The sequence below is a fragment of the Lissotriton vulgaris genome, unplaced genomic scaffold, assembly GCF_964263255.1.
Source record: "Lissotriton vulgaris unplaced genomic scaffold, aLisVul1.2 SCAFFOLD_410, whole genome shotgun sequence".
Taxonomy (NCBI): Eukaryota; Metazoa; Chordata; class Amphibia; order Caudata; family Salamandridae; genus Lissotriton; species Lissotriton vulgaris.
The window spans coordinates 211,341-235,873 of NW_028244089.1; the positions used below are offsets into that span (position 1 = coordinate 211,341).

Here is a 24,533-nt window from a genome sequence, read left to right on the forward strand (position 1 = left end):
GAGTAAGAGACCCTGCAAATGGCGACAACTGAAACGGGCACTGAAGATTCCGAATGAAAGGATGAAATGCGTCAACCTAGCGTTTCAGGGACACTTTAATTCTGACAGCGCGTCAACAACAATAAAAGTTACCCGTGTTCCCCCGGAGAGAGACTGGCTCGAATATATATATATATGCATATGCATATGTATATATATATATATATATATATATATATATATATATATATATATATATATATATATATATATATATATATCCCAACTCACAAGCGCCCAAAGCTTTAGGAGGCACTCAACAACACCAACTGATAAGGCAGCAGCGTGATGAAGCAGATTTGAAGATTCTGATAGGTAAGCCTTACGCGTTTCGAACAGAAAGTTCTTGATCACAGGCAGGGCGGCTGCATTTCATACACGGAAACTGCTGTTAATTCACCTTGGATTTATTTACCACAAGCAGGTCACATGATAAGGTAAAGCATTCTGGTCAGCGTAGTTTCCCAACTGTGTCACTCATCACTGCCATTCAGTGCACACAATTGCAAATAACGTTACAGTCTCGTCCTCATTTAAATTAAATCCAGCCATAAGTGGGCTCTTTTCAAGTTGCTCATTTCCGCTGCTGATTCCAAAAGCCAAGTGTCAGTCCAAACAGAGCCTCGTGTGTGCAAAGCCCCTGGCCCGCGTATGATAGCGCGGGGGTGCACTCCTCACGGCAGGACTGCCGCGTTTTACCATCCCAACTCATATATATATATATATATATATATATATATATATATATATATATATATATATATATATATATATATATATATATACACATATATACACATACATACATACATACATGGGGGGGCCCCCTGGGGTCTTAATCAGAGCGAGGAGCTTTATGTACATTTATGATGATGTGTACAATATGAGAACTGTTTGTGTACTGAATTATTTTTCTTTGGTAACAAGATACAGAGTCTAACAGAATTTTAAGAATTTACAGATATGAGTGGATAATGTAGTTGGAATAACCTGTAACAGCGTATTTATACAGTTGGCAGTAGAGATAACCAGATCAGGTAATAATTGAATAAGAGATCTATATGAATTAATAATAGGGTCTACCACAGGATCTAGAATTGAGTGCGGGGACCAAAATAGACAAAATGTTTTCCAAATATAATCAAGATATGACGTCTAGCCCACTAGAGGGCTTTATTTGAGTTGAAATTTATATAACATGCTCACCAGAGAGCTAAATTTCAGTTTTTCTGTCATAATTAATTTGCCCACCAGATGGCACTCTTAATTTCCAGTGTTTGACGGTCTCCGTGTGCTTTAACATAAATGACCAATGAGTAACAATGATCCTTCTGTGTGCAAACAGTTTGAAATTACCTGAGAATTGCAATATTTACAGAATATAACACACTTTTGTTTATAAATTATATCGCTGTTTCCCTTAAGACACACTCGTTTTGTGACAAAAACTACATTTCCCAAGCCACTTCCTGAAATAGGCAGGAAGTGATGTCATTGTTATGAGTTTGAGGCGGTTTTTTCTAAATACAAATTGGAACTGTAACATTGTATCCCTACCGTGATCAAGCAACAGTGGGTTGCGAAACGCGTTGGTGCTGTGTGATGCATGCTGCTTCCTGATAAATAAACCGTGACGATTTGGGAAAGAACTCCTGTGTTGTGTGCTGACTTACGCTATCGACTGATAGCTTTTGGTGAATTTAAGAAAGCGGGGCTCTGCTTTGAAGTCAGCACCGGTGGATGAGCGCCGTTGGATTACAGTTCTGAGCCATATTTGTGGATTCTAAGTAGTGGTCCTGGTGAACGCCAACCCAGTGAAATTCATCAGCAGAGACGCGGGACGGTTTTGGACGAAGGAAACGCACAGGACCTGGCGGACCGACATCGAAGGGTGGAGGTAAGCACGGGAAACTGTGACGCGGTACTTCCGACATACGTTTCTGTGTCACAAAAGCTGTTTGCAAAAAAGTAATGGGTTTGGTTACATTGTGAATTGGAGCCGTCTGAAATACTGAACAAGTACTATACCGCAATGGAATGTGTACAATACACACAAGCGGAAAAATAATTTGGACACAGTAATTTCTTAGCACGCCTTTTCTCACACACAGGACTTCCCATTTTTGCTCCTGTATACACAAAAGAAACAGGAGATCAAATAATCGGTATCAGAAGAGAAACAAAGGAGAACAAGTACGTCGGTAGCTTTCTCCTAAGCAGCACCAGCACATCTATTTGTGTGATACATAATGGATAAACGAGACGCTGAGAGAACTGAACTATTAGACTCACGTTTCTTTGAACAAAGAAAAACAGAAATTGATAAAGATAAAAATAAAAATAAAAATAAAGATGATAAATCGGATACCAAAAGTAAGCTTAAGATGTGGGAGAGACTAAGCAAGAAAGAAATCAATAAGTGGTGGGAACTAATTACATTGAAAAAATACATTGAAGTAAAAAGGGTCCCAAGAGGACTACGGATCTCACTAATGCCTAGCCAACAAGATGTGTCGGATGAATTACTGAATGAATGGGGTGAATATATATTAGAATCATCTTTGGGACTAATCAAAATCCTGATAAAACACCTGGAAGTCTCACTAACCAAAATAAAGGAGGAATTGGCAGATTTGGAGAAAGAACTAGCGCTTTTAGAACTCACCCCAGAACAAACAAAGTTCAAGGAAGAGTTGGAAAAGTATGTAAACAAACATGAAGAAGTAGTAAGAAACCGCAAGCAATCTAAATTTCAAAGAGATGAAGAGGATTACACCAATGGATGTATCTTTACATATGCCAGAAAATTTGATATTTTCAAAAAACAACGCAAAGGCCTTAATAAACAAAGTTCATCAAGTGCGACATCATTGACCTCCACTGGAACAAGTGAAGATGGAGCGCAGAACCCGGATTCAGCTAACAAGGATTTTTTAGGAGATATGAGACTGGTATTAGAACAAAGGACATGGGAGTTCAATCAAAACCAAAGTATCAGAGGAAGAGGTCAAGGGCGCAGATGGGTACCCAGATCAGGAACATCACAAAAAAAACAACCAGAAGGGGACAAAGGAGAAAAAAATGGATCAGAAACGATAGGTACAGAAACGAGATCAATGCGTCAGAAGAAGGGCAAATAAACAACACAATACAAGATGATTTAGTGGTTTTGAATCTGTCTCACAGAAACATCAATGAACATGAAACATCTTTACTAAAAAGAGGGATAACATTCTGTCCATCAGAATCAATGGATATGGCACAGACAAGAATAGATATATACAAATATATCAGAAAAATCAAACTCATGAAAACCTTTGAGGAAAATGAAAAAATGGCAACATATGTAAAGAATAAAAACCAAAAACGAATTGATGAAACCAGCACAGAACAAAGTTTAACCTCGGCGGATTTACCGGCTTTAACAGTACTTACCAACTTGGACACAGATAATGAGGGTGATAATATCTCAGAATCGCAAACAGTTCATCAAAAGGGCGCAGGATTAAGTGGGATGAAAGCTCCCTCTAAATTCTATCCCCAATTGCCTCAAGGGAACAAGATTGACCTATTTCAAGAGGCCATTGTCAAAGATATCTACAAAATCAAGGGATTCAAGTATAAAGACAACCTATCAAAAGACGAAAGAACTGCTTTGAACAACTTAAAAGATGACAAAACAATAACTATAAAATCAGCCGATAAAGGCGGGAATATTGTCATTCTAAACACAACCGACAACATGGCTGAAGCGCATCTACAGTTGGACAACAAAAAATATTACAGAAAATTAGAATCAAATCCAACGAAGATATTCAAAGAGAAATTGGATCAAAAACTTCAATTATGGAACAACCAAAATCTAATTGACATAGATGAAAAGAAATTTTTGTGCACCGACCATCCGAAAATGGCCACAATCTACTTTCTTCCGAAAGTGCACAAGAACCCACTAAAACCACCAGGGAGACCCATTGTGTCATCGAAGGGGTCCCTCATGGAGCCAATTGCAAATTACATTGATTTCTTTCTTTTGCCGTTTGTTACCAGCTTAAGCTCTTACCTACGTGACACAACAGACCTATTGAAACATCTAGAAGACCTCCCATGGCAAACTAACTACCTACTTATAACAATGGATGTTGTGTCGTTGTACACAAATATTGATAACGACATCGGATTGAATGCTTGTGCCTTTTTCTTAAAAGAACGGGATATCCATTTAAACCAACACAATCAGATGCTGATTGACATGGTGGAGATGTGCCTTACCCAAAATGTGTTCTTATTCGGAGATGAAATTTACCAGCAAATCCATGGCTGTGCCATGGGTTTTTCATTCAGCCCAGCATATGCATGTCTCACTATGGGGTGGTGGGAGCAACAAATTGCATGGCATACCGACAATGATTTCTATGTAGAAAAGATAGCAAAATGGATAAGATACATAGACGATCTTTTGATAATTTGGGAAGGAACGGCCTGTGAATTTGAGAATTATTTCCAAATTCTGAATTCCTCAACTTCAAACATTCGCTTTACGTATCACATCAGTAAAGACAGAGCAATTTTTCTGGATACGGAAATCTACATTCAAGACAACAAAGTGGAGACAACACTCCATAGAAAAGATACGGCAACTAATTCAATCTTACACTTTGACAGCTTTCACAAACCTTCTGTCAAGGAGAACATACCGTATGGGGAGTTCTTAAGAGTACGAAGAATTTGCTCAGAAGAAAAAGAATGGAAATCAAAAAGTAAGAACATGGCGCAGAGGTTCAAAACCAGAGGATACCATAAAGCTATCATTGAAAAAGGGTGGCAAAGAGCAAACCAGAAAAAACGAGAAGATGCCTTGACAACTAAAAAATCAGCAATAAACACCACCCAGAACAGAGTACCTAATGAAAGAAAAGTGAGATTAATTCTGGACTACACGAGAGAATCAAAACAAATTGCCAACACTCTCAGAAAGAACTGGAAATTACTGCAACTAGATCAAACTGTGGGCAAGGTAATGGGTAATCATCCATTAGTCACATATCGTCGAGCCAAGAACCTAAAAGATAGGTTGATACAGAGCCATTTCCAGGATAAATCAAAAAAGAAAAAGGGCATTCAATGGATGAATACAAAAGGCTTTATCAAATGCCAACGGTGTAAGGTCTGCCAAATTGCCATAAATAAAAAAGAAGTGAACTTACCCAACAACAAATTGTGGAAGATCAACCAGTTGATAGATTGTACAAGCACCCACGTAGTATATGTGATCGAGTGCCCATGTGCTTTAAAATACATCGGGAGTACGAAGAAACAATTCAAACTACGTATCCTTGAGCACATCAGAGCGACAGTGAATAAAGACAAAAATAACGCGGTCGCCAAACACATGGAATTAATGCACAATAGTGACTGGAAACTCTTGAAGACATATGCATTGGAATGTGTCTTACCACATGAAAGGGGCGGGGACCAAGAGAAACAACTCAGATGCAGAGAATCGAGACAAATTCTCAATTTCCGAACAATGAGCCCCTGGGGTCTTAATCAGAGCGAGGAGCTTTATGTACATTTATGATGATGTGTACAATATGAGAACTGTTTGTGTACTGAATTATTTTTCTTTGGTAACAAGATACAGAGTCTAACAGAATTTTAAGAATTTACAGATATGAGTGGATAATGTAGTTGGAATAACCTGTAACAGCGTATTTATACAGTTGGCAGTAGAGATAACCAGATCAGGTAATAATTGAATAAGAGATCTATATGAATTAATAATAGGGTCTACCACAGGATCTAGAATTGAGTGCGGGGACCAAAATAGACAAAATGTTTTCCAAATATAATCAAGATATGACGTCTAGCCCACTAGAGGGCTTTATTTGAGTTGAAATTTATATAACATGCTCACCAGAGAGCTAAATTTCAGTTTTTCTGTCATAATTAATTTGCCCACCAGATGGCACTCTTAATTTCCAGTGTTTGACGGTCTCCGTGTGCTTTAACATAAATGACCAATGAGTAACAATGATCCTTCTGTGTGCAAACAGTTTGAAATTACCTGAGAATTGCAATATTTACAGAATATAACACACTTTTGTTTATAAATTATATCGCTGTTTCCCTTAAGACACACTCGCTTTGTGACAAAAACTACATTTCCCAAGCCACTTCCTGAAATAGGCAGGAAGTGATGTCATTGTTATGAGTTTGAGGCGGTTTTTTCTAAATACAAATTGGAACTGTAACATTGTATCCCTACCGTGATCAAGCAACAGTGGGTTGCGAAACGCGTTGGTGCTGTGTGATGCATGCTGCTTCCTGATAAATAAACCGTGACGATTTGGGAAAGAACTCCTGTGTTGTGTGCTGACTTACGCTATCGACTGATAGCTTTTGGTGAATATATATATATATATATATATATATATATATATATATATATATATATATATATATATATATATATATATATATATATATATACACATATATACACATACATACATACATACATACATACATACATACATATATATATATATATATATATATATATATATATATATATATATATATATATATATATGGATAGGAGTATAGGGTGGTAAGGGCATTTTTAGGGTTTATGGTAAGGGTATTTTTAGGGTTTAGGGGTGGATAAGGGTATTGGGTTGGTGCTTCAGTCAACCAACTTTTCTACTCCCTCCACTCTGTGGACTCAAGGAGTAGGAGCTGTTACATAGGAAAACCAAGGTTACATTTAACTGGACTTTTTACGTTTGGCTTGAACTAGAGATACAGGGAGCTTTCCTACTAACCGGAACCTGGTTCTTTTAGTGCACCAGGAAAAAATAGTTACAAACCTTTTTTTAAAGTTGGGACTAAGAAATGTTTCATCTCTGGAGAAACAGAGCAAGGTACTGAGCCTACCCGTAAAAAGATGTAACCTTTGATGGCTACATTCACTGACATTTTGATATTAGGTTCAGGGCTGCTGTGGGACTGCAAAATGGTCTCCAACCTTGAGAAGCACTTGTCAACCACAGTTTCCAACCGAATTGTATTGAATTGAATTGTGAACTTATAAAGTGCGTACTGTCACTCCGAAAGGAGCATCCTGGCGCTCCAGTTAAGGTCATACAGGAGAGAGAAAGGTGGAACCTATATAAGAGCGTAACAGGCTTCATCTGATGAAAAATGTTGACCTTCAGACATTCTTTTTACCAGGACAAATCACCATTCCCCTGACCTCACTCCATCACTGGTTGGCCATAAAGCCGGCAAAAGGCACAGTTGCCCCTAACATTTGACTGGGGTGAACCAAACAATTAATATCCAACCACACTCTATCACCAGTTAGCCAGTTACCTGTGTCCTATTATAATTAGGGGTGGGCGGAATTTGCGTAATCGTGTTATGCATATCTCCGCAAAATGGTAAAAAATCTGCGAGCACGCGGAATTGCTTGTTCGCGATGCTTTTTTACTGTTCGCAATCGCTGATTGCATGCTCGGGGGTAAATATCTCGCGAACACGCATTTGAGAATGCAAACAAGCAAACAATTTTGCGGAACGCAGAATTTTGGGCAATTTTGCATTCTTTGCGGAACGCAAAATTACCCAAATTCCGCAAACAGAACGGACTTTACCGCTCGGGCCTAATTATAATGCACCCTAGTGACTGAAAGTGATAAGGTGTTTTCACTGTTTCTTTGGATAAGTTATTTATTTACTTTTTTGTGCAGTGAATATAATTCAGGGTGCAGCACATTGGAATGGTATATATTGACATAGCATAGTAACACATTGGCAGTCAAGAGTACAGACACGACTGTGCAACCCCAAGGCCACCGACCTTCTGATATCTGTATAGGATTTTCTCCATATTAATTTGTTATTTGTTTTCTCCTTTAGTGTAAAATGGTTTGGATATTTTAGGTTAAGTACTTCTTGACTCTAAATGTGTTTTTGGTGTTATTGCACATGCAAAACATGCATTGTTCTATATCAAGCTTTCAAGGGTTAGCCAAGGAGCCCTCACAGAAGTCTGTTTACGTAAAAGGAATCCCATTGTGTTGGCTTTGCAGGAACTGAGCCAAAGTTCTCATCAGGACGGCAGCCTCTGTCTCCCTAGCAGCTTCTTTATCTGGTTTCCTTCTATCTTTTAATATATTACAGCTTATTTTTCCTTTACTTACTGTTTCAATTTTTAGATAGAAGATTTAGTTTCATTCTTCTGTCCACCATTAATGCAAATAATTACTTGAGATTGCGTCCAGGTGGGCATCAGTAGTGGGGCCTCATTCTCTCCAGACTGCTGATACATGGTTCCCAGCACTGCTCATGTGTTTCCTTTCTCTGATGCAGCCCTTGATTTCCACTTCTTAGTGGATTTACTCTATGTGTTATGTACAAACACAGAGTTGTTGTGCCCCCCCCCCCCAACAAACGTGTGGACGGGTAATAAGCAGTAAATGTATGTATCCTCACAAATCACCCACAGCACTATAAATATATTACAAACTAGTTGTACCCGGCCACGCGTTGCTGTGGCTCAGTCTGGTTAAATAGAAGAGAAAGAAAAGAGTAAGCACACGTTTCTAATATGTTTAATTTCACAGTGCTTGTGGGTATACAATATGATTTTGTGACTATTGTCTGTATGCGTCCCTTGTAGTTGTTGCGCAGGAAGCAAATCAATAGGGTCTGTTCGGCCTTTCGACTAAAAACACGTGCGTATTCGAATCTAACGTTGTGTATATCTAAACAAGCGCTAATGCTGCAAAGTGAACCAACTCCTCCCCCCTCCCTCCACCCACTTCCCGGTCTGCCATCCTGATACCAACTGTCCATCCTAATATATGTAGACTATTGTCTCTATGCGTCCCTTGTAGTTGTTGCACAGCAACAAAATCGATAGGGTCTGTTCGGCCTTTCCATCAAAAACACGCGCATATTGACTATGCCCTATTCGAATCCAACGTTGTGTATATATAAACACGCGCTTAATCAAATCCAACCTTTTGACCAAATTTCAAAGCAACCGGTGAAGAAATTTCGGAGATTTAAGATTTGAACAAACCAACATTGACATTTTTATGTGTCTGTTCGGGCTTTCGATTAAAAACACGCGCGTATTCGACACACGCGTATTCGAATCCAACGTTGTGTATATAAAAACACGCGCGTATTCATATGGCTGAGATACCCGCCACCCCCTCTCAACACAATCCCCAAAGGAGGGAAACCGGAAACAGTTCTTGAAGTTTTTGGAAGAGGGAGGGAGTAACCCTCCCGGCCGTATTTATTAAAACAAAATTAAAACATTAAATCAACATTTTATATTATGTACAATTTCATTTACCACATTGCGATGTTTGGCTAACCTTAACAGATTCTCAAATACAGAGGTTCTCCTAGCCGAACTAACATCCTACACACATTTTCTTGAAATTATGAAATTGTACATCCTAACGTTTAAGGGCCAACGGCAAGGTCGTAACCGGTGTCAAGATCCCTAACCAAAAATACCCCCCCCACTTGTGAGGGGCGACAGCACTGAGGCGTACCTCAAGTGCAACTACCAATTTCCCTTTGACTTGACGGGGGCACCAATAAAACTCGACGCCACTTAAAGGTCGTTCGAGGACTCGTGTGAGGTATCTAGAAGGTAGCGTAGACCCCCCCCCAAAAACCCCGCACAACTTACCACATCTGCCGTCGCAGACGTCACTGGCCCCGGGAAATTCCCCAGGAGGGGGCTGTAACCCCTCCTACACAGGAAGGGGCCTTGACCGCCTTTCCTTTTCTTTCGGCGACCCATCCTTAGAAGGGACCGCCTCCCCGTTGAGGGGCCAATGGCCACCTCTCCCGAGCGCTCCCATCCGTGTTGGGTGACGCCCACTCATAGGGATCTTCCAATTAGTGCTCACCGATCATGACCTTACCGCCCGACCAAAATAAATACGACAATGCTAACTAAATGACTAAACTAAAATTACAGTAGCAACTATACCTTCATTAAAAGCATGCTACCAATGAACACTACAGCAGAATTTCTTTATTTGCAAAACGTAACACAAATCGACATTCTTTATTGCATACTCCAAATCATTACGAATAATACCACAACCTGTAAACGAAAATCAGAGTTATCCATCAACTTAATTCAAACCACTTGCTGTCATCAGGGGCTGGTGGGTGGGTCAAAATTGGCTCTTCGTTCCGTCTCGAGCTCACGTGCAGCGAGGAGGTGCAGCTTCAGAGCACAGGAACAAGAGGATGCCTTCCGGTCTTGCGTCCCCTTTTATCCGTCTTCAGGGCGGGCGTAAACCCGCCCCTGCCTGCCCCGAGGGCGTGGCCAGCCGCGTCGGTGTCTAGGCCAACCCACTCTAGGGCGGGAAAAAGCGCGCCCCGGCTACGCCGCTTCGGGCATACCAGCCGAGACACGCCTCCCGCCCAAGATGGCTTCCCGGGGGGATCGTGGTACTCTGCCATACGTGCGGGGGGACCGAGTGGTCGCCCCTTTCCATATGGCTGAGATACCCGCCACCCCCTCTCAACACAATCCCCAAAGGAGGGAAACCGGAAACAGTTCTTGAAGTTTTTGGAAGAGGGAGGGAGTAACCCTCCCGGCCGTATTTATTAAAACAAAATTAAAACATTAAATCAACATTTTATATTATGTACAATTTCATTTACCACATTGCGATGTTTGGCTAACCTTAACAGATTCTCAAATACAGAGGTTCTCCTAGCCGAACTAACATCCTACACACATTTTCTTGAAATTATGAAATTGTACATCCTAACGTTTAAGGGCCAACGGCAAGGTCGTAACCGGTGTCAAGATCCCTAACCAAAAATACCCCCCCCACTTGTGAGGGGCGACAGCACTGAGGCGTACCTCAAGTGCAACTACCAATTTCCCTTTGACTTGACGGGGGCACCAATAAAACTCGACGCCATTTAAAGGTTGTTCGAGGACTCGTGTGAGGTATCTAGAAGGTAGCGTAGACCCCCCCCAAAAACCCCGCACAACTTACCACATCTGCCGTCGCAGACGTCACTGGCCCCGGGAAATTCCCCAGGAGGGGGCTGTAACCCCTCCTACACAGGAAGGGGCCTTGACCGCCTTTCCTTTTCTTTCGGCGACCCATCCTTAGAAGGGACCGCCTCCCCGTTGAGGGGCCAATGGCCACCTCTCCCGAGCGCTCCCATCCGTGTTGGGTGACGCCCACTCATAGGGATCTTCCAATTAGTGCTCACCGATCATGACCTTACCGCCACAGGCCGGATAGTTGACCGGCTATCCGGACCCCCCACAAAGCTCCTACCTAAAGGTCATGTTGTAACGTCTTCAACCATGCTAAAAAGTCTCCTATGAGTAACTCATTCCCCACCCGAGACAAATGCACACCATCCCCCAAATACATACTGTCATCATTAATACAGCCATGCGAAATAGAATGCAATGTCCTGGAACGGAACAACCTACTCACTTTGTTATTAAGCTTTCTAACAGAATGATTCAAAGCAGAAATGGAAATAGCCCCTCGCCATACCTTTCGTGGGATCATCTGGGACCACGCAATTATGCACCCCGGAACTCTCCTCGCCAACCAACTTACAGTGGAAAGCATTGCCTCCAGGAGAAGTCGTCTACCGGTGGTGACTAAATCATTGCCCCCTAGATGTACTATGACTATAGACGGCGGTGACCTCGTCCGCCCTAACAAACCCTCGAAAAATGTTTGAAACTGGTCAATACAGAGACCGCCCCTTCCGTAGAAGGACACCCTGTACCCGTATTCCCCAGCTACGTGAATCGTGTCACCTGCTTTGAATACGTCCGCGGCACGCCTCACGTATGAGTGGCCCACGACCCACACCTCCTTTGTCACAGCCGGTGAAGTCTGACCGCTGGCCCGGTGTTGGGTCGACTGCATAGTCCGCCCCGCCTCGTAGGCTTGCGCAACTGAAAATCAAACAAAAACAAGAGGCGTGAGTACATCATTACAGCTTCACAACATGTGCAACCGCACATACCTCTTATAACAATTGGAGGACCAACGCCCCACACGTTTTACTTGTTCAACATTAAGACCCCTAGCTGTAGCTTCTGTAGCAGCCCCTATCCGAAAGGAATGGGTCCCAAACTCGCCCGGGTTCAAGCCCGCAGCGGCAATTGACATCGCAAGCACCCGCTGAAACTGAAATTTCGTCAGTGGGGTGGCGTCCGCGTGTCTCAACAAGGTCCCCCCCCATGATGCCACCCTTTGTGCTAGGTAATCATCTAAACACTTTACCGGACACATGGAGGACCCGGGAATCCTGCGTATGATTATGCAGTCACCCATCCCACCCTGATCGGTCTTGGACCTGACAAAGGAGACAGTCATTGTCTCTCCTCTGATCTGAACGTGTTCCTGGCACAAACCCCCCGTCACATCCTGTTTGTTCCTTGCCACTAGTTCACTTACCCGCATCGCCCCATGAAATGCCAGCGTAAAAGCGGCTCGGAACAACACTGTCTCAAACTGAGATGAACATGTGGAAGGGAGTGTGGCCAACAACTGGGCCAACCTATCCAAACCTATCGGGCGCCTCTCATCTACTCTGCGACCCTCAAGGCGTTGCCACCCACGCAGCGCTTTCTGTACCACGAAAGACGCTGTCGGGTCCCGGATACCATGAGCCCTGGCAACAAAGGAAATGGCAGCACGATGCCTCTGGGCCGTAGCCACTGATTTCCCAGCCCTCCGTAAGGACATCAGAAAATTCACTACCCATTCCTCGTGGCCCCAAAGCCCCTCTCTATCGGTCCCCAAAAAGGCTAAATAGGACCGAAACGCCCCTTCATATGCCTGCCTCGTCCTTGGTGCTAGACTCTCTCCCACGAGGTGACGAAGTTCGGGGCACCGAGAGACCAGAGAGCTTCGGGAAAGGGTGCCGGCTCTGGGTCCGCTGTGGGAAGGAAACCCGAGAAAGCCTGCATATGAAAACGAGGCAGTGCATCAGCCGCCTGATTCATTACCCCCGGGACATGTTTTGCTCTGAATATCACATTCAGTTGCATACACAGTAACACAATTTCTTTGAGCAGTCTTAAAATCAGTTTACATCGTGCAGCCTGGCTATTGATGCACTCGACCACGGTCATATTGTCAGACCAGAATATCACAGAGTGATCTTTGAACCCTTCTGGCCAGGTTCTCAGGGCCACCAAAATGGGGAAAAGTTCAAGGAAAGCAATATTACTTGTCAGACCATTGTCGTGCCACCATGTCGGCCACCTTCGTGCCGACCATTTTGTGCCGAAGATGGCACCAAAACCTATGCTACCTGCTGAATCTGTCCATAGCCCCAGCTCTTCCGAGGACACGGCTGGTTTGTTCCAGACGACCCGACCATTAAAGTCCGCCAGGAATGCTAGCCAAATGCGCATGTCCTGGCGGACCTCAGCCGATAGCCTCGTGCGATGATGGCCCTCCTTTAAGCCGACCATAGCCTGGGCAATTGAACGAGAGAAGGGGCGGGCCATTGGTATAACCCTCAGGGCAAAATTTAACTGTCCCACCAACTGCTGCAATTGATGCAGCGTAACTTTAGATCCATTTATACACACTCGCAGGGCTGCCCTGAACTTCAACACTTTGTCAGTTGGCAAACGAAAACAACCCTCACTGGAGTCTAACTCGATCCCCAGAAACTCGAGGCAAGTCGCAGGACCGACCGTCTTACCTGGTGCCAATGGCACACCAAAATGCTTCATTAACATACAAAATTCGGCCAAGGCCCGGCCACATTCAGGATCCCCGGCTGCCCCAAGGAACAGAAAATCATCAAGGTAATGCATTACATGTTGGAAACCCGTCTTCTTTGTGAAGACCCATTGTAGAAAACTACTGAATTTCTCGAAATAGGCACAAGATATAGAGCACCCCATCGGCATACACCTATCCATGTAATAATAACCCTGAAACATGAAACCCAGGAGACGCTGGTCGTCTGGGTGTACCGGGAGCAATCGGAACGCTGATTCGATATCTGACATCAGCGCCCCGGGCCCCAGGCGATTCAAAATGGCTACGGCCTCATCGAAGGATGCGTACCGCACCGAACATACTTCCGGATCTATTGCATCATTTACAGAAAAACCACGTGGAGCTGATAAATTGTGAATCAATCGGAACTCACCCGGGTCCTTCTTGGGGACCACTCCTAAAGGAGAACAAACAAAATCTTGCACCAGGGGTACACTAAACGGGCCGGCGACCCGACCTCGAGTAACCTCTTTCCGGATCTTATCTTGTACCACGGTCGTATGTTGCAGGACCGATAGTTGATTCTTACACTTCTCCACACCCTGAAAGTCCCCTACCGGGATGCGGAAACCATACGAAAATCCGTTCCGCAGCACCCCAGCAGAAGCCCGATCCGGGTAATCACTGAGCCAGGGAATCATCGCCAAGGTATCAATCGGGGTAGGTAAAGGCACCCCTCGGACTATGTTAGACCTGTTTGGCGCCTCCTCTCCCCCCGTTATCACCGGTTTTGGCTCTGCACGTGGACTCAGGATGGGGCGACCCGCACCCACTACATTCATGTTTAAATTTACACGATCCCTGAGGCCTAGTACATTTACCTCTGTTGAAATTAAAGCATAACCCCTTTTTTCCTGTATTGCCGGCAGGCCTCGAGTAATCGTCGGTACCCATACCTGAACGAAAGGGCGTCCCCCCATATTGGCGGGAGGATTCGCCAACATTACTTCCTACCAATGGCATTTTCAACATTCCTGTCTCCTTCATTTTATCCCATGTTAAGGAATCGTAACAATCCCAGGTTAAGCTTTTATTATGCTCTTTCGCCTTTCTAAAGAGATTATCGTAGCAAAACCAATGGTTACCCTGGTATGATGTCGAGTACCCCATGATTCGTGACTGATAGGTCGGCAACTCGGCAAGCAACTCGGGCCTACGTTCCCCCAAGATCGACGTAAAGATTCCCCATGCATTGCCCCAATTGCCAATATTTTCATTCACTTTAAAGGCGGCCATTTTTGCGCGCCAAACACTCGGATGCATGAGGTCTTTCTGGCCCTTAACATGCTCCACCTCATAATGATCAACAAGCAACGAGAAGATGTTCACATATTCCCCCGCCCAAATCTTCTCTTTAATTGCCAAAGGCACATGTTGACCCAACCTTTCTCTACGAGAGGGTGCTGACTCATCCCTCGCAATCGGCAATGGCCGCTTACCTGCACCGGACGCTGCCTCTGCGGTCGCAATCGTCCCTTGTGGCTTGTCAATTACTGCAGCCGGCGCGGACACCTTGGCTGCCTCCCGTTTCTCACGCAGTTGCTTCATCAGCGCCTGCGCATCGACAGCCGTGGCGCCCTCACTACCTTCGCCCAACCACGCTGCAAGTTGTGCTGCCAGCTCTGGCGGCATATCCTCATTGGACACCGGGGTGACCACTACGGGAATCGGATTCCCCTCCACGGGTACTGGGGTTGGCGCTTCAAGCGGGGTACAGGGAACCGGGACGTCTCCCCCAGCTGGCCCCCTTCTTGGCCTCTTGGCTCTCCCCCCTGGGGCTGCTCCAGCCGAAGGACGTTCCAGCCCCCCTTCCCCCTCTCTCTCCGCCACCCGCTTCTTCAGCTCGGTCATCTCCTTCATGAGGACCCGAAGCATCTGTTCAGTCGTCATTCTCTTTCCGCCTTTCTTGGGCATTTCTCCGACGGAGTATCTGCAAGACAAAAAGAAGGATTACAACGCTCAAAATTGGCTCTTCGTTCCGTCTCGAGCTCACGTGCAGCGAGGAGGTGCAGCTTCAGAGCACAGGAACAAGAGGATGCCTTCCGGTCTTGCGTCCCCTTTTATCCGTCTTCAGGGCGGGCGTAAACCCGCCCCTGCCTGCCCCGAGGGCGTGGCCAGCCGCGTCGGTGTCTAGGCCAACCCACTCTAGGGCGGGAAAAAGCGCGCCCCGGCTACGCCGCTTCGGGCATACCAGCCGAGACACGCCTCCCGCCCAAGATGGCTTCCCGGGGGGATCGTGGTACTCTGCCATACGTGCGGGGGGACCGAGTGGTCGCCCCTTTCCAAATGTGTCAAAATTTCAAAGCAACCGTAGAAGGACTTTCGGAGATTTAAAATTTTGAACAAACGTACATTGACATTCTTATGTGTCTGTTCGGGCTTTCGATAAAAAACAAGTGCGTATTCGACACGCGCGTATTCAAACCCAACGTTGTGTATATAAAAACACATGCATATTCAAAGCCTACGTTGTGTCAAAATTTCAAAGCAATCGGTGAAGAACTGTCCGAGATTTACGATTTTCAACAAACGAACATTTACATTTTTATTTATATAGATTACATCTTTTATTTGCCAACCATTTTCAATCTATAATGGAAAAGCACCGTCATTCCTAAAGCAGAGGACAGACAAATAACATGAACATTGTAACCACCTCTCCGGACTTTGTTTAAGGTAGGCAGTCAGCTCTATTCTATCAATATAAATACATTCTACAGATATCTGTCACACCTGAAAACTGGTTAACAATTCAATAATGCAATAAAGCCTAAATTGGACATATTTGTAAGATTAAATCACTTGTTAATCAGAGGAATGTTCAAGACAAGGAATATGTTAAAAGCAGAATATATGACACTTTTTACTTAAAGTAAAAGGCATTTTTAATTACACCCTTGTTTACCAATTAGTGTAAATACAATAAAATCCACCACCATTAGCCTATTGAACAGAGCAAGACTTTCAAATCTAGATTATCATATATTCATAACTAAATATGAGTAAGGAACCCATACACAGCTAAATGTACAACATATTTGATTAGATACTAAGAAGTATAAGAACAGAGTTCAGAAATCAAGACTGTCATTCACAAGAATGCATGCATACCTTTCTCTGTATTTCAGTCTACTAGACTCTTTGAGGCCCATTAGGATAATGGTGGTGGGACCGGCCGCCAGGTGCGGCGGTCCCGCACCTGCAATTAGGATGGCACCGCCACCGTGGCATCCTCCATTCCCAGCATTGTGGCGGGCGGTGCTCACAGCACCACCTGCCACAATGCTAGGAATGCACTGCGTGCATTGTCATGAACGAGGTGACAGGCACCGCGAGGTGCCTGCCACCATGTCCATGACAATGCAAGGGGGTAACATAGGTACACCCCATGTGCACCCCCCAATCCCCTGGGGGCCCGCAACGGGCCCCGGTAAGCAAATTCCGCATGCCTTTGCGTGGCGGCAAGGCATGTTTCCGCCCGCATCCTAATATGGATGGCGGTGTCTAGCAGACACCGCCACCATATTAAACCCTTTTCTGCCCGGTCGACTTGTTGACCGGGCGGAAAAGCGGCGGACGGTCTTCCCATCCGCTGTGGTACCCCCGCCATACTAATATGGCGGGGGTAAATGGGTGGCGGGCGGGGAAGGATGTAGGGCAGATCGCGACCGCCATGCGGGCGGTGGCGATCCGACCTACATCCTAAAGGGCCCCTTTGTTCTCATTTGTATGCTATATTCTAGCCACCTCAGTCACTGCTCATGATTGCCTCGTTATTCATTCTAATGTCATCTAACCTACTCTAAGATATTTGATAATCCCTCTGAATTGCACCTATGTTGTAAAAGTTGCTCATAACTGCATAGCCTGGTTCAGAATCTTTAACGGGCCTATTATGCTGTAAACACTTATCCTCAGTGTATATATATGGATTGCTAACATAAATAAGCTCTCAATGGAAAATTAGAGTGAATATCTTGCAATGACTTAATCAGTTCAACAATCCTTGATCGTCAAACGTTTTTCCAGTGTGCACGTTAATCAATTATTTGCATTTATTCAGACCTAACAAACAGACTTTGCATTGATTGCAAACAGAAAAACTAATCCCAAACGTAATCAAAGTATATTCCAGTGATTGTGCAGCCAGTAGGAACATTTAACATTACCTTAATGAACTGATTGTGGGTGTTTCAGTGACTACTACTTTGTTTACATATAAAGATGTTGCTCTGTTATCAATACTTGTTTTGGGGTAAGCACTTGATACGCATTCCCAGTGCAAAAATATATTTTGTTTCCTTTGTCTTATGTGGCACTTTACCCAATCAATCAATCAATCAATCGACCAATCAATCAATCAGATTGGTAGAGTGATTCTGGTCACCCATGAGGGTATCTGGGTGCTTGCTCATCAAGCGTCCAGTTGGCTGCTTCTATCTTTGTGGTATGTTGTGTTAAGTCCATTTCTTAAGGGCATATTTACTAAAAAGACTTTAGAGCGCTACCAAAGGATGGGCATCAGCATCAAGTGACACACCATGGAGCTAACGCACTCTTTCTTCTTTAGGTGGATTTCTCGCAAAAAGGGGAAGCCTCTTTAAGAGGTTAAGAATAATTTAAATATTTCCAACCATCACTTTTTTTCTCTGGTGGACTCACCTATGAGAACCCCCTTCTCTATAAGAGGGAGGAAACATTACCTTTTCCTGTTTTCCTTCCAGGTGGGTATTTTCTACTAAACTTATCGCTTGGAGGCATTTGTATTCTCTTTTATACTGGGCTGCACATGCATGGGACACTCTGGCATGACCGTTCTTGGTGATAAGGGAGTACGAACATGATTGCTCATATGATATATTTGAAGTCCACGAACGCTATTACTTGCCATGATTCAATTTGAAAATATCTAAAGACGAAAACTAAACAGGAATGAGAAGCAAATGAAAAATAATAAAGAAAATGAATCCATTGGCTTTAGATTTTTAGTGCGCACCCTTGGCTATTGAGATTAATCACTTCGTAGCATAGACCCACACACCACATTGAGATTCTGATTTTCTGATTGAGAGTTGAGTGGTAATATACATGTGATATTCAAGTGTGTAATCCACTGATAGAAATTCTGCCTCTATATCATGCATGCGTACAAAATTCTGCCCATGGTTTATCCAGTGGATTTATCACTCCCTTTACTATTCAACTCTAATTCGGATTGAGTCTGCAATTTGTCAATTAAATAACTTTAGTTTCTCAAAAATATCACATTGTCAGGTTACCAATTCTATCCTAGACACTCTCCCCTCTAAGTGGGCCATGGTTGGAAAGGCAAACACTGTCACAAGAACTTAAAAAGGGATGTAGAACAAACATAATAAACTGCAGGTAAAGGTTAAAGACATGGCAGACATATATCATAAGACATAGGGAGAGGAGTTTCCACAATATCTACTTATGATTAAGTAAATAGATTTATTTAATCAGGTTCTGGTATTTATTTAAAAAACGCCACAATGCTAATGAGTTTTGAGGTTGGTTGAGCTATACTTACTTCTCGCTGAGAGCTATCCATGAGTACCCCAAATGTGCCTAGCTGGGAGCACTGGCAGCGCACGTGAGTAGTGTTCCTGTACACCAGATCGCAGTCCCTCGCAGTCCAACTGCCGAGAACACCCACGCTGTGACAGAAGACACAAAACAGACACATTGGTATCAAAGTAATGTTCCTGCTGTCTTGAGATCCATTACTAATACCTTTCTTAAGAGTGACGGTATCGTACAGGCCACCTTAGGATAATCCTTGGAGAATAACTGAGATCACTGGAACAAAAACTTATTTTCTACTTAATGTTCTAAATCCGTGGAATGGATTTCTTGAAATTCCTTAAATTGTATGACAGATACTGAATGCACATACCACAATAAGTAATGATTCAATGAATTAATTAAAAGCACAAAGCCAGTATTTCAAATATCTTCTGGGAGCATTTGAGTCATATTTCTGACTTATTCCAGAATTCCAGTAGCCATGGAACAAAACTTCAGGAACTGGTCCAATAGAGATATGAAGTGAATTAACCATATATCAGTGATGGGGACCATTATGACTTACTGGCTAGTATGATTCCACTGAACGCAGAGCGGCTTGCTACGATTGACCGTTTCTAACAAGCGGAATTCCAGCATCAGAGGAGAGTCCAGGACACCCCTGAGGAAGGTGTGATTCTTGAACACAGAGACACTGATGATGGGAGAATTCATCACAGGGTTTTTCGGAAATCTGAAATAAAGTGTAGCATGCACCATGGTAAAAGCAAGAGTTTTATGACAGAATGATAGACTTGATATATTTTACCATGTTTCTTACAAAGGTATGCAGCTGCAGACTGATTGCAAAACATGACTGCAACCATACATATGATAGTCACTAACGCCACAGGTTATCTAAATGGCCTCATTCGAATTTTGTTTTGAGAGCAGTTGCTCTTACGTAGCTGTAATTTACTCCTGAATTTCCAGAAGTAGACAAACTTAATCATGCACAATAGCTTTTTGAAATTGACTATTAACTCTAAGATGAACTGTAGCAGGCAGAAGAGGATAACTCTGTGTCTAAATTAATAAAAGCCAGAAAATGCCTCCTTTTCAATGGAAGGTTAGCCTGCAGCCTTTGGCGACATGCACTTTTGGGAGAGTGGTGGCACATGAAAAATGTGTGACAGAATCTCCAATCAACTACCACAATAGGTAAATACACATGTATTTACTACTCTTAACTCTATATCTAGGTAACTTGACAATATATTATGACTTTTTCAGCACCCTCAGATTTTTGCGTTAACACCCCTCAGACATCCTTTAACCTATATTAACTCCCACATCCTCCAACCTAGACATACTGATGTGCAGGTTCTGCTTAGTAGGTGGACTTTTCTGAATGAGGGAAGTTTTATTTAGTAAAAGGCCTTAATTACATTTTAGTGATTCTAAAATCTAGGGTATAGAGTGATCTCTCATCAAGGCAGGAAGGAATGTAGAAGAAATTGAGATACCACCATTTGGGAGGAAAGAGGAGTGCATGATCACAACGAAAGCTATCCTCCATGAAATATTCTAAAGTGAGAATTTATGCTTGAATTTGAAAGATGGTCCCCTACGACTACAAAATAATGCCACCAAGCTCCCGTTAAGGGATGGACCGCCTGATTGGAGGGAATCATTTTACAAGTACTCTAGAAAAACACTTCATGGCAAAGCTGGTGACGAATAAAGTGAGAGATCTTGTCCACAAAGTGCGCCACTGTTAAAAGGCAGCCATACAGAGGACTGTGACTCTCAGCACCAACTGCCACCAATTTCCTTCTAGCCATTCTTGAATTAGCATATGATGGCCTGTCCAGCATTACCTTGCGTTCTGCTGGTGTGCAACCCAAAATTAAAATGGAGCATCTACAATGAACATTACAGTCCACTTGTGAAAACATAAGATAAGCATTGGCGGCTCACTTGGAACGGGGGTGGGAGATTAAAAATACATTTCAAAAAGAACTTACCTTGTCCACTGCACCGCTGCACGCCTCTCCCACTGCCGCAAGCCTCTTTCTGCTAGAAACACCAGAAGCACCCAGGCTTCCAGACTCTCCCAGCCAATTGGTCTGAGCATCCTGTTTGGATGCTTAAGCAGTGCCTGAGGAGGCTGGGCATGTTCTCCATGGGCTGTGCAACACATCCCAATGGAGCCCATGCCAAGTGTGCATGACAGTTTGGCCGGCCTACTAATACTAAACTTGCGCAGCTCCAAATAACTGAGAGTCTAGCGGCTAGTGCTCTAGCATTCTTTAGAGGACACTTCTATCGGTGCTGTAGGTATCTGTAACTGACAATTCTGTGATAAATGTTGCGCCTGTATGCACTTCACACACACTTACAGAAGGCTATGTAGCTGTCTCTACCAGACATTCCCCCAATCTGTGCAGCTACTTCCTATAAATGACAGTACACTACGAGTGCTGTACCTGTCTGTACCAGCAATAAGGGCTGCTGTGGTAAGTAACCTCTGGTTATGAACAATGATGTAGTTGCAAGTAACTGATGCCTCCATGCTAGCTGTCTGTGACTGACTCTCAAAGGTGCTGTAGTCCCCACTGTTCTGCTGCAAGTTTTTTACTAGCCTGCTGTTATGGTTAGTGCTCTAGATACTCAATACTCCTGTGATCCCGCTTCCAGATTAATCTGACACGCCTGCAAAGGTGCTTGTAGATGCAAGTACCTGACACTCCTACGATCAGTGCTGTAGCGGGCAGGGAGAAGTCCTCCTAGCGTCCGGTAGATGATGAGGATGATGATGGTAACAGCAGGCTCTGGTTCAGGGATGGTCTTCTTTGGTGGTGAGATCTCCAGCGTAGCATTAGCTTCAGTGCTTGTTAGAGTAGGTCTTGCTGTAGGAGGGGCTGTGTTAATAATACACAGAAAATATTAACAGAAGCTTAAACAGAGTTCACAACTTCTTAGAGCAAGAGTTATGTGTAGTATGCAACTAAAGAAACAAGGAAGAGCAAGATAAAGTTAATTTTTGTATGAGAAAGATCAAACACGCAAGTGGAGATGACACAGGGATAGTGTGAGTGATTGCAAGACTTTCACAAAGGGTCTGGTATACGGCGTCCCGTTTAGATAGTGGTAGCGAGGGAACAAGGCACATAATTGTCGAGGAAGAATAACTCAGTTGGTCATGGGGGTTGAGGGCTTTTCTGCTTTCTCAGTACTCAACCGCAACCCTTAAATTGCCGCATCTGGAAACTCACTTGACTTCAACTTAGATAAAAACCTCAATCTTGAAGCGCATCAATAACTTGACAAAAGCAACAATTTCAACTATGGAACCTCTCTGGAATCAAACTTCCCCTCAGAGAAAAAGATTTCAAAGTAATTAATGATTTTCTTGTGCATTTGAGGATAGACTATGGAGACACCCTTCTAAGTTGAACAGCAATCACACATATAGCTCCTCTTAAAGGAGTGCTTTTATGTAGATGCCTGGTTGCTTCTGGGCATCGGAAATTTTGACAACGTTTCACCAATTCCGATTATCACTGAAGTGGATTCCCAATGAAAATTGCATGCAACACACACAAAGTTTTATTTGTTTGCCTTCAGAATGACCTTCAAAAAAAAATTCTATTTGTTAGTTTTATAATCTTCATTACCAAATGAAGACGTTATAGCAAGTGTACATCAGCACTCATCATTTCTCCATCAACATCACAATTTACTTCAGAATGTCCAGGTTTACAATCTAAGAATAAAAAACAACTTTTTGCAGTGGATGCTCAGCTTCCTTGTGCAATATGTTTTGTCAGGCATGCGGACATATCCCACATTTCTCTTCTGCATGTATTTACACATTGCATTGTTAAAATGTAGTCTCGCACATATGCCCGTAGCCATACATTTATCAATTCCCTGGTTGCTCTCCACCTTCCCTTTTTCAAGAACTAACTGTGTGTTGCTCAAATTAATTTGATTTCTCATCTCACAGTCCTGCTAGCGGATGCCTCCATATCCCTCCCTGCTCTTCACCATGAAGAATTATACTCTTTGCTTGGGCTCATTTCCCAACTGTCTATTTCCGATTATTATACAGGAGGTGTCAGTCGAAAGCATTGCAATGGCCCGTTTGGTCAATGGTAGAGAGGTCTATTGCCATCTTTCGTATGCTTGGGATGGGGGATTACACCTAATAAATACTTCTCCTGTGTGTTACATTCGGACTGTACTCGCCGCCCAGAAGCAGGCTATGATAGGACACTCCCAGACCATATGGAGAAAATCAGATTCTGTGTGATTCCTTCTGGGGCAACTTTGTTTTCATTTCCTGCTTTTCTATTCAGTCTTCTAGGGTTCATATATGTAGTGTGTAGGTCATTAAACTGAATATGTTTCAATTGTGTGTTTCTGGCGAGATTTCGGAAATCCCAACTACCTTGCTCAACAATCGATCTTATCGGGAAGCAACTTCAGAAGCAAGGAAAAACTGCTCTTGGAAACACCAAGATTTAAAAACTGAAAAGCTCTAAAGTAATATTTCTTTGGACGTGCTCATCGAGTTTGATGAGAGGTGTTACCTCGAAACCGGTCCGGTCCTCGGATGCTTGATTCCGTTCTGGGAAGGACATGGCTTTTGTAGTTCGGACTGGACTGTTCCCATGGGGCAACAGGGTCAGAGCTGATTTGCATATCGCCATTGTCTAACCCAGGGTGGTGTGGAGTGCAAAAAAACGATGGATTTAGGCCCAGATCTTTTGACTGGGGGAGTGTGTGACATTGATCCACATTCAGTCCATCACTTGTTGTTTTTGCAATTGCCGCCCTAAGTGCGCTGGGGATGCCCAGACGTGGGTCCCAGGCACTCCACACCACTTGGAGTCAAGCTAGCCGGGCTGATGAGAGGTGTTACCTCGAAACCGGTCCGGTCCTCAGATGCTTGATTCCGTTCTGGGAAGGACATGGCTTTTGTAGTTCGGACTGGACTGTTCCCATGGGGCAACAGGGTCAGAGCTGATTTGCATATCGCCATTGTCTAACCCAGGGTGGTGTGGAGTGCAAAAAAACGATGGATTTGGGCCCAGATCTTTTGACTGGGGGAGTGTGTGACATTGA

At 43.6% G+C, this 24,533-nt stretch overlaps 1 protein-coding gene across 1 annotated transcript in view; it reads right to left on the reverse strand.

Moving 5' to 3' along the window:
* The window catches only part of CELSR3 (cadherin EGF LAG seven-pass G-type receptor 3), a 690,139-nt gene that overhangs the window by 112,317 nt on the left and 553,289 nt on the right, over positions 1-24,533 (reverse strand). Inside the window, exons 21-23 of the mRNA XM_086948740.1 lie at positions 22,144-22,324; positions 19,987-20,154; positions 19,426-19,552 (exon numbers count right to left, since the gene is read on the reverse strand). Of these exons, the coding sequence (XP_086804866.1) occupies positions 19,426-19,552; positions 19,987-20,154; positions 22,144-22,324 (476 nt within the window). The remainder of the gene's footprint in view (positions 1-19,425; positions 19,553-19,986; positions 20,155-22,143; positions 22,325-24,533) is intronic.